Here is a 16,343-nt window from a genome sequence, read left to right on the forward strand (position 1 = left end):
ACACAACTTTACGAATCGTAATTAGACAATTTATATGATAGTTAAGCTACAAACTATACTGCTTATTTTATTTTGTTTTTATATACTCGTAGGAGCGTGACTAAATTTAAATTTGCGCCGGAAAGTCTCATATTGACGCTAAATCGCTTCCTAACATAGCCCCTCCTCTCCAATCCTCAATCAAATTTGCGTTCCCATGCTACCCTAACAAAGCCCCTCCTCTCCAATCCTCAATCAAATTTGCGTTCCCATGCTACCCTAACAAAGCCCCTCCTCTCCAATCCTTGATCAAATTTGCGTTTTTATGTTAAATCCAGTTTCGCGTCGAATATCTCTCGTTGGTGCTAAAGCGCTCCCTAACAAAGCCTCTCCTCTCCAAGTCCCGATCAAATTTGCATTCCCCAAGCGATGTGGAATGGGGCTCTCCAATCCTCGATCATTTCGTATTTTCCTAGGCGCTATAAAATGAAGGCTAAAACACTTTTTAACAAAGACGATTCTGTACCTAGCCACAGACTGTATTTGTTTTGAAGTTCTTCTCAAAAAGTTATTGGGATGTTGTGACTATTAGATTTCGGGTCGGGTCGTGTATGAACATGGGCTTCAGTCACAGTGCAGTCAAACATGAAAATGGCGGCAAATGCAGGAGCTGGATTCTTCTTCACACCATTGAAGCAGCAGAGCACAATTTACTTGAACCCAAAGCCTCACTTTTTCCTCTCTCTCTAAGTCTCCTTTTCTCGGGGCTAACTCAATTACAAATCTTTATATGCATGATTTTTAATCAATTAGGGTTTTTTCTCCGCCGGAAAAGTAGATTTCTAAATCATCAGTAGCAAACTTTGTAAGAGCTGCACAAATGACGTGCGATACGTCTTCATCGGGATGCGGTTTGGAGAAATTGGAGTCGTTGAGTGATGATTCCATATCAGTGATATCGGAAAACTGGAATGGCTTTTGCTCTTCTTCAGAAGCTCTTCTCAAAGGCAGTGGTGATTTGTCATTCAGCGATGAGTTTGTAATACGAGCGAAGAATCTCTGCAAACATGGCCTTTCATCTCTAGTTGAACAGCACTTCCTTCGTTGCATTGAGGTCTGCTCAATATTTTTACATCATAGTGTTATTTTGTTTTGAATGAAATGTGCATATACCGAAAGCAGATTAATGTACTAAAACTTCATAGCTACTCAATTTCGCTAAATACAAGTAAAGATTGTTCCTTTTTGGAGGAAAATTGTGACCTGGATCATTGTTTCCTGCGTTTGATTGAGTATAATAGTAGGTGATATATGGTAATTATTCAAGGTATAATATTGGATATAAGTAGAAAAATGGAAAATGAGTTTCGCGCTTAAGTGACTGAATTAGTTTTCTTCTCTTATCATAAATTTTTGATTTTGGAGAAGACAATTTTAACTATTCAAGGGATTTAAATTGGGAATGTGTTGTCACAGTGAATATTTTGGTTGATGAAATCATCTCAATGTTTGAATACCTTGAATTTGAAAATGTTTTCTCCAAGGTCAATATTCGAAATATTTGCCAATGATTTCATCAACAAAAATATTATATGTGAAAACATTTTCAGCCACACCATGCATACTGATTCATCATTTCCTAAATTTATGATGTAACCTAGTTTTACATATTTTAAAGCCGGTATGGCCATTATGACTCTACTAGGTGTTCTTTTTGAACTCACGGTGACAGTGTTGTGTTCAAACAGGAAATTTTTGAGAGAAATGGAGCAAAAAGGTTCTGGAGTTATTTTGAACCTTACAGAAATGCTGCACCATCTGAAACTAATAAGGATCTTGTACGTACATACAATCCTTTGTCATGTCATTCTACATTAAAGAGAAGGCCTATTCTACGGAATTAGAAAAAATAGATTACTACTTGATTTTCACTGGGAACTGTCTGCGTCTGTGCAGATGCAGGATTATTGTTAATGAGAATTCTCTATATTTGTTGTAATTTTTGGATTTTTGTACCTTCGTGTAAAGTTCTACACTTCTGTTCCCAATCCAGTCTTACTTTGATAGAGTATCTGTACATTATATGACCTAACAACCCATTTACACCTTTTTAAGTAAGTGATTAAACTTTTTAATGGTTTTAGTTATTATATTTTATGATTACCATAGTTTCTTGGTCTTTACTTCTTTCTTTCATTGCTACAAATTTATTGAACACTGTCGCAATTGGCTTATATTTTGAATCTTAGCTTCCTTACACGGCAACTACATTTATTATTTTTGGGAAGTAATTTACATGGAAAAATGTTTGTCAATATTATCTTGTCTAGCTAGTGGATATGGATGGTTATGTACTCGTTATTGCTGCTGATTCCATTTGCCGTATTTATCTTTCTCAAGCGATGACTTGGTTTTAGGGCTTGGAAATTTTATAAGTAAATCCTGATTGGTATTGATGCAGATTCTAGAAGAAGAAATTCAGCAAGTGATATGTAAAGCTTTGGAAGAAATATCATCTCAAAAGCAGTTCCAGGAGAAGTGCCTATTATTGTTGGCTCGTGCTTTACAGTCCTATGAAGAAGACAAATTGCAAGGACAAGCGAACCCAGATACTACTCGAGTTTATCTGTTCTCGAAATATCAACTAATTGTGTCTTCAGTTCTATTGGCTAGCCTTCCTCACCATTTTCCTGGTATGTGGATTATTATTTCACTACATGATTGATCCTAGATTGTTTGTTTTTGTCCTATTTGAAGTTACAGTCCTAAGATAGTTTGTTCTTGGACCAATCATGTAGCCAATCACTGAAATGTTCAATACCATTGCCTGGGGTTGTTGCTACAACACAGGAATTATACTTCTTTAGTCACTGGTTTACGGCTTTGGTTTCTGAATTTATAAGTTAGGTTATACGTCTTTACAATACACACATATAAAATGGCAAGGAAGAGGTTTGAAATTCTTATACATTTACATTGTCGTCAATTTTTCAGAAGAGACAGAGTGGTAAGGGGAGCTTGATATCAAAAGATGCTTCTATGGCTATGTCCTATAAAGTTTAAATTTTTAAATTCTTGCTTATCCTTCCCCGTACTATTTTAGGGATACTTCACTGGTACTTCAAAGGAAGACTGGAGGAGCTGAGTACAATTGCAGCTGCGAACTCTGAGGATGAAGAGGAGTTAGGCATGGATGATAAAATGGATTTGGACGAGAAAAGCAAACTTCCCTACAAATGTGGTGACATGGATAGTGATATAAGCCATAAATATGCTGTATTTTCAGAGAACAATAAGTTGGTGAAGAACATCGGAATGGTTGTTCGTAATCTGAGAAATATTGGCTTTACATCTATGGCGGAAGATGCATATGCTTCTGCTATATTTTTTCTTTTAAAGGTACATGGCGTACAATGATAAAGTTTCAGTTGATTTATCCTCATTTTCAGTTGACATCAATCAAATTGTGGTGTTTCTGATTTTTGTTAATTTGACAAAATGAAATCGTTTCAAACTATATAAATTAAACATTCACTTAATCTTGATCACGATTATTCTTTTGAATGTGGGTGATAGGACAAAGTACATGATTTGGCTGGTGATGACTATAGGAGCTCTGTTTTGGAGTCCATCAAAGCATGGATACAGGTTAGTCTCATCTGCATGATCCCAATCTCATGTCTCAAAATACAGTGACAAAGGCCCTTTCAAAGTTCTATTTTGGAATGGCAATGCAAGGTCTTTTGAAATTTATCTTCTTCAGCACTAATAGAAGAGATAGTGGTGGTCATTTGATTCATTTGGGATATTAAGTGACTGGCATCCTGAAATAAGAAATATTTTTTCCTTGCCTAGTGCACTAGTTTGGATTCCATTGATATCCTGCAATATGACAAGTCAGACATTTCGAGTCAGATGGATCTAATGGTTTTATTATGTGCCTAACCAATTTATTGATAGTGATACTTCCACTCATGTGATTTGGTGTCGATAGCTTGGGAGGCATTGTATAGATGACAAAACAAATGACAGAATAACTTTGTGAAAGGTTGACTATATTATCTTGAATATCAATTCTACATGAAGTTTTGTTCAAAATTGAAGAACATGGATAAGCTTATGTTTAGACCAATCTGACTTGTCAGGAAATTTCTGTTGGATCCAATTTACTAACATTGAGAACCAATTTGTGCAGGCTGTGCCCCTTCAGTTCTTACGAGCACTTCTTGATTACCTTGGAGATTTTACTAACTTCAATGACCCTTCCCCTGGCCTGAAATCTCCCCTGGCATCCCACCCCTCCTTGTGCTATTCTGGAACTGGAATTCCATCTGAGGGGCTTGTTAGATGGCAGTTGCGCTTAGAGTATTATGCTTATGAAACCTTGCAGGATCTCAGAATAGCCAAACTTTTTGAAATCATTGTGGACTATCCGGACAGGTTATTTACTATTCCATTTTCTTCTCCTCATTTCTTCTCTGTTTATGGGGGGTTCAGTCTCTGCGCATGGGTGTATATTGTAGCAGATATATAAGCAAGAAAACTCATATATATTTGGAAGGAAAGAAATGAAAAGAAAGAATGAAGACTTTGTAAAAGAAAAGAGGAGTAAATTCGGTGTTTGGTTGAGAAGGGAAGAGATATCATTTGACTTTGATACCCTTAAAAAAGTATTTCTCTTGTTAATACATTTAGCATCTTTTTTGGCATTAGAAAGGGTTTTTCCCTCTGTTTCCGCCCACTTATGGATGGAATTGAAATTTTAGAACTTTCTGCATACCTTTATCGCTTCCCTTTCCTCCCAAAAGTCAATCTCAGAAGCTAAGAACTAAACTCACCCATGTTCTCATCTCATTTCTCTCCTTTTCCTTCCATTCAAACTGCAACACTTCTTACTTACTTAATTAGGTCACTAATTTTTTAAGTGGATATAACATGCATAGAGGATGTAATGGTATTCACAACTCCTGATCTTTACTTTTACCCATGTTTCTTCCAGTCTTACCTGTAACTAATTTACTATGCTGGGCTCCATTTTCTTTCATTGTAGAAATAAAACTTGATGCAACATTCTCCTAGTTTTATCTGTACCATTTAGGCATTTTAGTATCAATTCAGTTGGAAATGAAGGGAATGAAGCTTATGTTTTCTTCACTTATCAATTGCCGACATTGTAACTATTTATTTATATAAGATCTTAAATTTTCAGCTTGCAAGTTGACTGACTGTTAAAATTTGACAGTGCTCCTGCTATTGAAGACTTGAAACAATGTCTTGAGTATACTGGGCAACATTCAAAGTTGGTAGATTCTTTTATCTCATCTCTGAGATATAGATTATTAACAGCTGGTGCCTCAACCAATGATATATTGCACCAATATGTTTCAACAATCAAAGCACTTCGAACTATAGATCCTGCAGGTGTTTTTCTTGAAGCTGTTGGTGAACCAATAAGGGAATACCTGAGGGGGAGAAAAGATACAATTAAATGCATTGTGACCATGCTTACTGATGGAACTGGTGGAAATCCCAATGGACCAGGCGGTTCTGGGGATAGCCTGCTGGAAGAATTGAATAGAGATGAAGAGAGTCAAGAGAACACTACTATTGATGATGATATTAACTCCGATGACAAGCAAGCATGGATTAATGCACAAAAGTATGCCATCTTCATCTCTATTGTTTCGGAAATGATTGGAGGACATACTTTGTCTTGTACTTTATATCTTTTTTTTTTTGGGTATACTGCCCTTTATATCTTATGCATATATCTTTTATGATCTGAAATCTTTAAGCTGGGAGCCTGACCCTGTAGAGGCCGACCCATCGAAGGGAAGCAGATATCGAAGGAAGGTTGACATACTTGGTATGATAGTTGGCATAATTGGTTCAAAAGATCAGCTGGTTAATGAATACCGTGTAATGCTGGCCGAGAAGCTTTTGAACAAATCTGATTATGACATTGATGCCGAAATACGTACTCTAGAGCTTCTCAAGGTAAGTGATCAAACCTCTGAGTTTGAGTTCTCTATCATCTCAATCAGTCACATGATGTACTTGAAAATAGACACCTTTACTGCTATATGATTCATCTGGATTTACATAGTCAGCTTGACATTTTTATCATTTTCAGATTCATTTTGGGGAAAGCAGCATGCAGAAATGTGAAATAATGCTCAATGATTTGATCGACTCAAAGAGGACAAATACAAATATAAAAGCAACTATCAAGCATCAACCACAGCCAGGTATCGGTTGTAAGTTATTTGTCCTGTTCTTGGGATTCCCACAATTTTAATTAATCTCATTGATTTCTGGATTTGTTCGAATACAGAGCAAAAGGACCTTGATGTATCTCTAGATAATGTTAATGCTACCATCATATCTTCAAATTTCTGGCCTCCTATTCAGGTATGCACTTATTCTTACATTTGCTGACACAAAAACTTTATTTACTAGCTATCGTTAGTAAAAGTCTTTACTCATCTAGTGGAACATCTTAATCCATTTTGGACAAGAATCTTTGATGTTAAATATGAAAACATTAAATATGAATTGTGCAAGCAAAATATTTCAAACTGAACTGCTCCATTTTATTTTATTGATATTAGTTGTGTTTTCTCCATCCAAAATAATCATAAATTAATGAGTTCTGAATCCTTTATGTTCACAAATTCATGGTCTTAGTCTGAATTAAGTGAATATCCCCTTAAACATTCTGATAATTAAGAACATCTTCCTTGTTGATGACAGAGAAGTGATAGTTACTTTCCTTTCTTTTGGGTCCCCCACCCCCCCCACCCACCCCATGTTGCTCGAACTCCTCAACATGGAGGATCGACATAAGTGCGTCAACATTTTTAGAGAGTCCGAGCAACATACTTAATAGTCTCAATCGTTTGCCTTTATGTAGCTTTCTTTGTTTTGTTTCGTTTTTGCCAGTCAAGTAACAAAATCTGGTAATTTGATGGCAGGATGAGGCAATCAACTTACCAGAGCCTGTGGAGCAGCTACTGACTGATTATGCTAAAAGGTATACTGAAGTCAAGACACCACGTAAGCTAATATGGAAGAAAAATCTGGGCAGTGTAAAGGTCAGTAACTGTACGGTGTACTTGGGACTCGTGTGTCTTTCGAAACTACACAAACAGTTGATTTATAATCTCTAGATCTAAGCTCACTATTCTCTGCATCCTTTGATATATAACCAAATGCCTGACTGCATTTTTACCCCATTGTAGTTGGAGCTCCAATTCGAAGATAGGGCAATGCAGTTTAATGTTACTCCTTTGCATGCTTCAATTATTATGCAGTTTCAAGATCAGAAAAAGTAACTTCGCAATCATCTTTGTATTTTTATTTTATCAATTGTTTCAGAAAAGTTTTGGGAATGGATGTAAAGGGTATGTACACCTCATGTTGTAGGTGGATATCTAAGAATCTTGCGGCTGCAGTTGGGGTACCTGTTGATGTGTTGAATAGGAGGATAAATTTTTGGATAAGCAAGGTTAGTTCCTCTCTCTTCCATTTTCATCAGTAAATGGTTTTCTGGAGTAAGAATTTATTTGATCTTTTTTCACTTGGTTGACTAGGGAGTTCTGGCAGAGTCAATGGGGGCAGACTCTGCTGATCATGCTTTTACTCTGGTGGAAACCATGAATGATACTGGTAAAAGTGGAACTATTGATGGAGGCTGTGAGGAGCTATTGGCAGGTGAGGACGACGGAGAACGCTCTGTGGCCTCTGTTGAAGATCAATTGCGAAAAGAGATGACTGTGTATGAGGTAATCTATTCGACTTTCTTTTTCTTTCTTTTGCATACAGATGGATCTTTTAAGTATATGAATCTGATACTCTCTTAACAGTTGTCAAGTGTAAATAGTAAAAGCTTTTCTTTTCTGTAAAACTATTTTTTTGTGTATTCTTGTGGAAGCTTTGGTTGAGTTGCATTAACATCATCATATAATTAGTCCACAGTCTCTCTTTGCTAATGAGGTACCTGAGTTTTTGAAATATTGTGCATAGTTCCCTTAGTGATACAGAAAATAATTACTAGTGGATTTCGAAAGCTTAAACATCAGTTGACAGGGAACTCATTGTGAAATTTTTTGCAAGGCAGGACAGAGATGGCTGCGTCTTGGCTTGCCATGTTTTATCTACCATTACCAAACCTTACCGCCAATTGAATGTCTATTAAACAAGTCTGAAATGTTTTTATCTTTTAATTTTATTGGCAAGGGTAGTTCATAGTTCTAAGGACAGAAACCCTTCTCGCAAAGAACTAAGGACAAAATAACAAAAAAGAAACACTAGTGTTATGTTTAATGAGATGCTGGTGTTAACTGCAGAAATTTATCACTGGGATGCTTACCAATTTTGGCAGCATGGCGTTGGACCGTATTCATAATACTCTCAAGGTAATTAATTATTTGCTTTATAACTCATAAGATTTATAATTGCACCGGGAACTATGTTGTGGCATAAGGCCATGAAATACCGAAGAATTAAAAGTACTAATTGTTGCTGCAGATGTTCTGCATTGCTGATCCTACATATGACAAATCTCTGCAACAACTGCAAAGCTTCTTATCTGGTTTAGTTGCTGAGGAGAAGTTGGAATTCAGAGATGGAATGTACTTTCTGAAAAAGTGATCAATTCCATCTATATTGTCTATTGGTGGCATAAATCTTATCGTCACTCCTCAGACTGATGAAATGCAATGTGTCGTTAAGAAGGTAATAACAAACATTGGCTGCAGAGAGGTCTCTGTTTCTTCTCTTTTCAAGTGCAGAAATATCTGTAAATTCCTTGCAGTCCATCATTTGTGTGCTATTTAATCAAGCTGAGGGTAAGTGCAAATCAAGAAGATTCCTGTGGTTAGAATGACTCGATATGCTAAACGCATAAGACTGTTAGTAATATTTATTAGCACATCCTTCGCGATGAGAAAGAGACAAAGCCATCCAAGAGTAGACGTTGGATCTGGTTCGTTATAGAAGGTTAGGTAGTCAGTTAGTTAACAGTTCACTTATTTTCTGTATATGATGTAAACTGAGAAGATTGCACTTTTGTTTTCAATAGAAAGAAAGGGGTGCCATTGTTTATTTGCTGAATGCTGTATATGATGTAAACTGAATACACTAGCCTTTTTTATTTTCAAAAGAAGAGGTATATTTTTATCTAAAACAACTGCTGGTATCTCAAACTCTTAACCATAGTTTTTCATTTACTCTTAATGTGATTCGAACTCTTGACCATAGTTTTTCAGGTTTGGTTGGTCAAAATATTTTGGAAATAGGGTTCATTCCATGCCCAGCACCGAAATAGGGTTCCTTTTTTTATCACTGAACCAACAACTCATTTTAAGTTACGAGCTTCATCAATTTCTTATATGATTAATAAATTCTCAATATAAATAAATATTTAAAAAAAAAGTTATTAAATTTTCGAAAACCCTAGATCTTGCCCTCCCTCCCAAAAAAGGAAAAGTTGGTAAAGAAAGTAAAAGCAACTTTAGCCGTTAGCACTAAATTCGACCGTTACATTTCTATCTCTTTCAAATAATTTCAACGGAGAGAGTATTGTTTCACTAGCAGAAGAAAAAAAAATGGAGGAAGAAGAAGACAGAATACAAAATCTCAGATCCAAAGCCACAGAGCTTTTACTAAGAAAAGAATGGAAAGACTCCATTGAAGTTTACACTGAGTTAATATCTCTTTGTCATGACCAAATCTCAAACCCCCATCAAAATCTTGATCCAAATAACCTCCCAAAACTCAAAAAATCCCTCTGTTTAGCTCTATGTAACCGCGCTGAAGCTCGACTAAATCTTCAAGATTATCCTCAAGCTTTACAGGATTGTAATGAAGCTTCCCAAATTGGAAACACCCATTTCAAGACTCTGCTTTGTAAAGGTAAGATTTTGCTAAGTCTCAATCAATATGGGTTGGCTTTAGATTGTTTTAAGAAAGCAAGTCTTGATCCCAATGAGTTAGAAAATTCTGAAATGCTTAATGGGTATTTAGAAAAGTGTAAAAAGTTTGAATTTTTATCAAGAACTGGTGCTTTTGATATCTCTGATTGGGTACTTAATAAGTTTCAAGGAAAACCCCCTGAGCTAGCTGAGTACATTGGTTCAATAGAGATTAAGAAATCAGATATCAGTGGGCGTGGATTGTTCGCGACAAAGAATCTTGATTGTGGGAGCTTGTTGTTAGTTACTAAAGCTGTTGCTGTTGAAAGAGCTATAGTACCTGAATCTGTTTTTCAAGATTCTAAGGAACAAGCTCAGTTAGATATGTGGAAGAATTTCATTGACAGAATCTTGGAATCTGTTAAGAAATGTAATCGAACACGAGATTTGATTTGTGAGCTATCAAATGGTGAGAATGAGGATGATTTAGAGGTTCCTGACATTGATCTATTTAGGCCTGAGGGTGAAGATAGTAGTACATTACATGATAAGAAGATTGATAAGGAAAAATTGCTCAACATTCTTGATGTGAACTCTCTTGTTGAGGAGTTGATTTCCGCGAAAGTTCTTGGCAAAAACAGTGATGTCCATGGGATTGGACTTTGGATTTTGTCTTCATTTATCAACCATTCATGTGATCCCAACGTGAGGCGTTCCCACGTTGGTGATCACATGATGATTCATGCTTCTAGAGACATAAAAGCAGGCGAAGAGCTCACATTCGCCTATTTTGATGTGTTTTCACCCTTTAGAGACCGTGAAGAGAAGGCGAAAAACTGGGGCTTTGTTTGTAAATGCAAAAGGTGCAATCTTGAAAAGGGTGTTTGTTCAAATCAAGAAATGATGGAAATTGAGATGTTTCTTGGTAAAGGACTAGACAATGGAGGTGTAGTTTATAGATTGGAGGAAAACATGAGGAGATGGATGGTAAGGGGGAAAGGGAAAGGGTATTTGAGATCGTCATTTTGGCGAGTGTACTCAGAAGTTTACGAGTCAGAAAGATTGTTGAGGAAATGGGGAAGTAAAGTTCCATTGATGGATAATGTGTTGGATAGTGTTGTGGATGCAGTAGGAAGTGATGAGAGAATTCTGAAGTTGTTAATGAGAGGATTGAAGAGAAAAAATGGGAATGGGATTGTAGAGATGGAAAAAGCAATGAAATTGGGAAGGGGATTGTATGGTAAGATAATGAAGAAACAAACATTGAGGACTATACTAATTCAGCTTGGTAACTAAAAAGCCTATTGTCAAGATTAGTCATCAACATCGCGTCGATGTTAAACAAGTTAGGGTTAGTTATATGAATCTGCACTTCTTCATTTACGTGCGTCGATGCTAAACAAGTTAGGGTTAGCTATATGAGTCTGTATTTCTTCATTGCATTTTCAAGATTATCTGAAAGGCCCATTTTGAAAAGCAAGAAATCAAGGCTGAAAAGTTTGACATTTATATTATATAATCGTCAGCTAAAATAATAATCGATAGATATATAATATACCTCAACTATAAACAATTTAGGGTTAGCTATATGAGTCTGTATTTCTTTATTTGAGTTCATTACATTTTCAAGATTATCTGAAAGGCCCGTTGAAAAGCAAGAAATCAAGGTTGAAAAGTTTGAGATTTATATTATATAATCGTCAGCTAAAATAATATTCGATAGATATATAATATACGCCAACTATAAACAATTTAGGTATATTAAATTTTTGCTATGTGTGGAGTTCGAAAAAGGACTGAATCACAAGAAAATGGTAATTTGTACATTTAACATGTGTTATATCTGTAAAATAAAAAAATAAAAAAAAGTTTTGTGATTTATCTGTATGGCGGCATACAGTCAGCTGGTCCAATTTGTACATCTACATCTTATATAGTATTTGTTATTATCATCTATGTATTTGTATTTATATTTATATTCTATAATATAATCCAGTAAAATAAGTCCTACGAAGAAAAATAAATAATATTTTATTCTTTTTTATGTTTTATATATTAATTTAATTTTCTTTTAGATAATGTAGATAATTACCATAAAGTAGATAGAGATAAAAATAAGATGTGTTGGTGATAGAAAGGACGTGATCAAATATAAAATGTTATTTGCGATTAGTAGCGAATCGAAAGTTTTTACTTTAAAAAATAAAAATGTACTACATGAAGTTTAAATTTTGAACGTTAAGGTAGATTTTGAACACTTAAATTATCGAGCTAAATCTCTGGGGATCTGTTCAAATAATTCAAAACTATATTTACATAAAGAAAATATCGAAAGAATTTGAATGAACACCTGGATCAATGGCAACCCTCCAAAATCCACCTTGCATGTGAAACTTATTTTTTTTCTACTTCGATTACACAAATCGTTTCACTTATCCAAAAGAAATAATCTTTTTTTTAAGATTATATTTTCGAAGAATTTTAACTAATCTAACATTAAAAAGAAACAATAATTCTTTCTCACCAATTACACTCTACTTGTCCAAATTTTCTGCTTCTATTTGGCCTAATTATCCCCTTTTTTTTTCTTTTTTTCTTTTAATAGTATGGTATATTTTTTAAATCCTCATATGAATATTGGGTATATTTGAAATTCTATAAATTTTTAAGCCACCAAAAAAAAATGACATCATCCATGACAAATTTTGCACACATAATCAAGACAATTATTTTAATCTTAATGTTTAGATAAGCTTCAGCCAACCCCTAAAGGCTAAAATTAAAAGATTATAATTACTTTGACTATTTATTTTCTAAAGAAAAATGAATGAAACATTAATTCATTAATTATTGAAATGGTATTAACAAGAATAAGTAAAAGGGAAAAAAAATAAAGGAACTCACTAGTCTATCAGCCATGTTGATCAAAATAATTAAATTTAATTGATGGCTTTGACTAGTTATTAGTCCTCATCATAATATAAATATTGCACTAGGTTATCCCTAATTATATGTAGATGTAATGATAAACTCATAGGTAGGGTCGGAGTTTGCGAGGACAGATATTAATAAATATGAAAATTACTTTTTATGAATATAAAATAGATATGAACTCATTTTAAATTTTTCATAATTTTTTTTTAATATTTCGAACTCATTTAAAGTATAATTCTTACTCCACCTTTGTTTAAACGTAGACACTTGAATTTGTGAAATTAATTAAAGCTGCACCTACAAATAGTGATAACTTTATTTTACATTACTCAAGTGAAAAAAGAAGAAGTGGAAATAAGGGTGATAAAATTAATTTGTGAAATATGACATGTTTAATATATCAAAATATTGGATTAATTTGGCCTAAATGTGTAGTTAAATTATTATTAAAAAAATAAAAGAAATTAAAAAGTTTGATAAGTTGAGTTCACGATAAAAATTAAATATTTCGATTTGAACTTTAATATAAATTTATTATTTTATTCTTAATAAAAAAAACATTTATATACATACTATAATTAAATTTAGATGATTCTATACGTCATGTGGTCAAATTGGATCACTACATCACCTAGAGGCAAAAAGTTTTAATTAAATAATTATACATTGTTTATCGGAGTAACATAAAATAATTAATTATCTAAGATAGATGTACATAGAACAACGAAGCTAAAGATCGATCATATCAACTCGAAATTAAAAAAAATCAAATATTTTTTTATAATTAAGGAATTTAAAAAGAAAAACATTATATTATTCTACATACATGTCTACGTGATTATATCATAACATCATATAGTATATTTTATCATTAAAAATAACTCGATATATCTTAAAATATGATATAAATAGTTTATCTTAATATTATAATTGATTAAATTTTTACTAATAGACGAGAAAAGACTTGAAATTTTAAAGTGAGCTTCAAATATTCAAAATGACTAAATTATTTATTTATATATAAAATATATTTTTGTTGAAAAAAATTTGAATGGACACTTCGAACCTTTCCTATCTAATAAATATTATTATTATCAATTTAAATGACGGCTTCCATAAGTAGTGGAATAAATGGGCCAATCAAGTATCTCTAACTCTGATTAATATTTTTAAATCATGATTAATATAATATATGGTCAATATTAAAATTTAATGGCTAATTAGTGAGGTGGTTAGATAAGAACCACAAGTAATTAACTCACCTACATTTTTCTTTAGTTCTTATCTTATCTAATTAAACCTCATTTTATTAGACAACTGTCCACTTTCTATAGTAGGAAACTTCTAGCTATTATTGGCAATTGATTATTTACTCAAAATTATTAATTTTTTTACTAATAATAATTCTAATTAAGATTACCATAATTTCATTTTTTTTGTTTAATTTATTCGTTAAGCTAAGTCAAAAGTAAATGGATAAATTTTAGATCTGTTTCTCAAAATATTTTGACATATGGTGACCATTCATTTCACACTGAAATATCGTTTAACATACAATTTGCTAACGCGAAAGATTCATTTTTTTTAATTATTAGCTATATACTCTCTTCCTTCAGTATTGTTTGTCATGTTACACTTTTCGAAAGTTAATTTAACTAATTTTCAAAATTAAAAATTAGATCACATTAATTCCATATTTTAAACAAAAAAAAATAGATATTCTAAAACTATATGAAAAGTACTATAAATTGCAATTTTTTACATATTAATATGATGAAAAAAATATATCTTAAAATGTTAGTCAGTATTTTTATAATTTGACTTTAAAAATAAAAATCATGACAAACAACACCAAATGAACGAAGTATATTATAATTTTTATTTTATATATATATATATATATATATATATATATATATATGAATGTATAACGTGTGTTGTAACAACCACATTGTAAATCACGTGTAACATTGTTTATTAAACATATTTTATATGATACAATGAATCTTTAAAATAGATTGACAAGAGCACATAAGTTTGTTCCTATTATTATGGAACAGAAAAAAGAAAAAGAAAGTAGTGCATTATTGAAAACACTATTTTACTCTTTAATGTAGTGAACCCTCTCTAGGTTTCAAAGAGATGTTTATATATGTAATTTTATATTTACTTTACGAAATGCTGAGAGTCTATTTTCGACAGATTTTAACTTAAGGTAAAGTATATAAAATAAATACAGTAATGAAGAAGTAATGTTAAATGTAATGAAGATTAAAACAATTATAACAATAAAATAATATAATAACTTAAGCAAATAAAACATTAGGTGATTAAGATTGTAATACTTATTAAGCAAACTATTAAAATGAGAGTGTTTTAGATAAATGTTCTTAATGATCCTAGTGGAAATGTTCAACAAATATCCTCAATTTTTTAAAAATAGTGTTATATCTAGAATTTGGATAACTTTGTATCTCTATATAAATAAAAAAAGTTCAAATTTTAATTATATATATCATATTTTAATTTTTAATTATGATATAATTATGATATAGAATGGATGTATTCAAATGTAGTGATGACTCTATGTTAGTCAACATCGAATCCACATATATATAGTGTCAGTTCTATATGTATGTAAAGGTATGCAAAAAAGTCTACTAATTCTAAGCCATCTTCTTAATTAAGTTCTAATTTATCCAATTGAATAAATGACTCAAACTACTTAGACAAATTCACCTGATTAATTTAAATTTGTATTGCATAGATCTACTTTACGTAATAAATATATGAGAGAAGTATTAGAAATATCATTGAGTTCGACGTGAATTATTAATTCTATTCCTAATACATCCCTTAACTTGATTAAGTGAACTTAAATACACTCATGATCTTGTAACATGAGTGAAATACACCCCTAAATTCTCGTCAAGTTTAGGAATGTTTTCAACGCTTCTCTCGACTTTTTATTAAGAGTCTCATGATCTTACAAAAGTTTGAGATCACTTGCTATGTCCGGTGAAAAATCGAAAACGTATCTAAGTTTGACTAATCAAGTAAATGAGTGTTTTTAAGTCTATCAATAATTCAAAACTGAAACAGTAATTTATATCAAATTTCGAGATATTTTTAATACTTTCCTATTTGAAAAGCTTTTAATTATATTCTTATATTCAGAAATTCAAACTCAAAATATTTAATAAAAGACGGGGATTGCATCCCTTCCATATATTTTATTACCTTTGACAATTGGATCCACATATGTGAATTAAGTTTTCATCCCTATCTAACCAAAGCCAATTGGAAAATGGAAATAAATCCCAAGAACTCAATATAATACCAAAAAAGGTCCAAAATTTGTTTGTTTATTGTCCTTATTAGGACCATAACTTTTGACTACAAAGAGTCTAAGAATAATAGTTTGTTAAAGTTACACAAACAAGAAAATCAAGATAAGAACTAAAAGGATATTCCCACTCCTCAATGACCTTATCTCTCTCCCCCCACCCCCACCCC

General features: G+C 32.6%; 2 protein-coding genes across 2 annotated transcripts; both read left to right on the forward strand.

Moving 5' to 3' along the window:
- Positions 1-427: 427 nt before the first annotated feature.
- Positions 428-9,166, forward strand: LOC107018748 (anaphase-promoting complex subunit 2). The gene is made up of 16 exons (XM_015219310.2): positions 428-1,093; positions 1,728-1,817; positions 2,441-2,672; positions 3,083-3,378; positions 3,556-3,627; positions 4,175-4,419; positions 5,222-5,638; positions 5,775-5,976; positions 6,113-6,227; positions 6,314-6,390; positions 6,954-7,073; positions 7,221-7,309; positions 7,405-7,486; positions 7,572-7,763; positions 8,328-8,396; positions 8,509-9,166. The coding sequence occupies exons 1-16, from the start codon at positions 860-862 to the stop codon at positions 8,629-8,631; spliced, it is 2,655 nt and encodes an 884-aa protein (XP_015074796.1). The 5' UTR covers positions 428-859; the 3' UTR covers positions 8,632-9,166.
- Positions 9,167-9,435: 269 nt separating this feature from the next.
- Positions 9,436-11,402, forward strand: LOC107019033. Its single transcript, XM_015219620.2, has one exon. The coding sequence runs from the start codon at positions 9,588-9,590 to the stop codon at positions 11,187-11,189; it is 1,602 nt and encodes a 533-aa protein (XP_015075106.1). The 5' UTR covers positions 9,436-9,587; the 3' UTR covers positions 11,190-11,402.
- The last annotated feature ends 4,941 nt before the right edge of the window (positions 11,403-16,343 follow it).

The sequence above is a fragment of the Solanum pennellii genome, chromosome 5, assembly GCF_001406875.1.
Source record: "Solanum pennellii chromosome 5, SPENNV200".
Taxonomy (NCBI): domain Eukaryota; kingdom Viridiplantae; phylum Streptophyta; class Magnoliopsida; order Solanales; family Solanaceae; genus Solanum; species Solanum pennellii.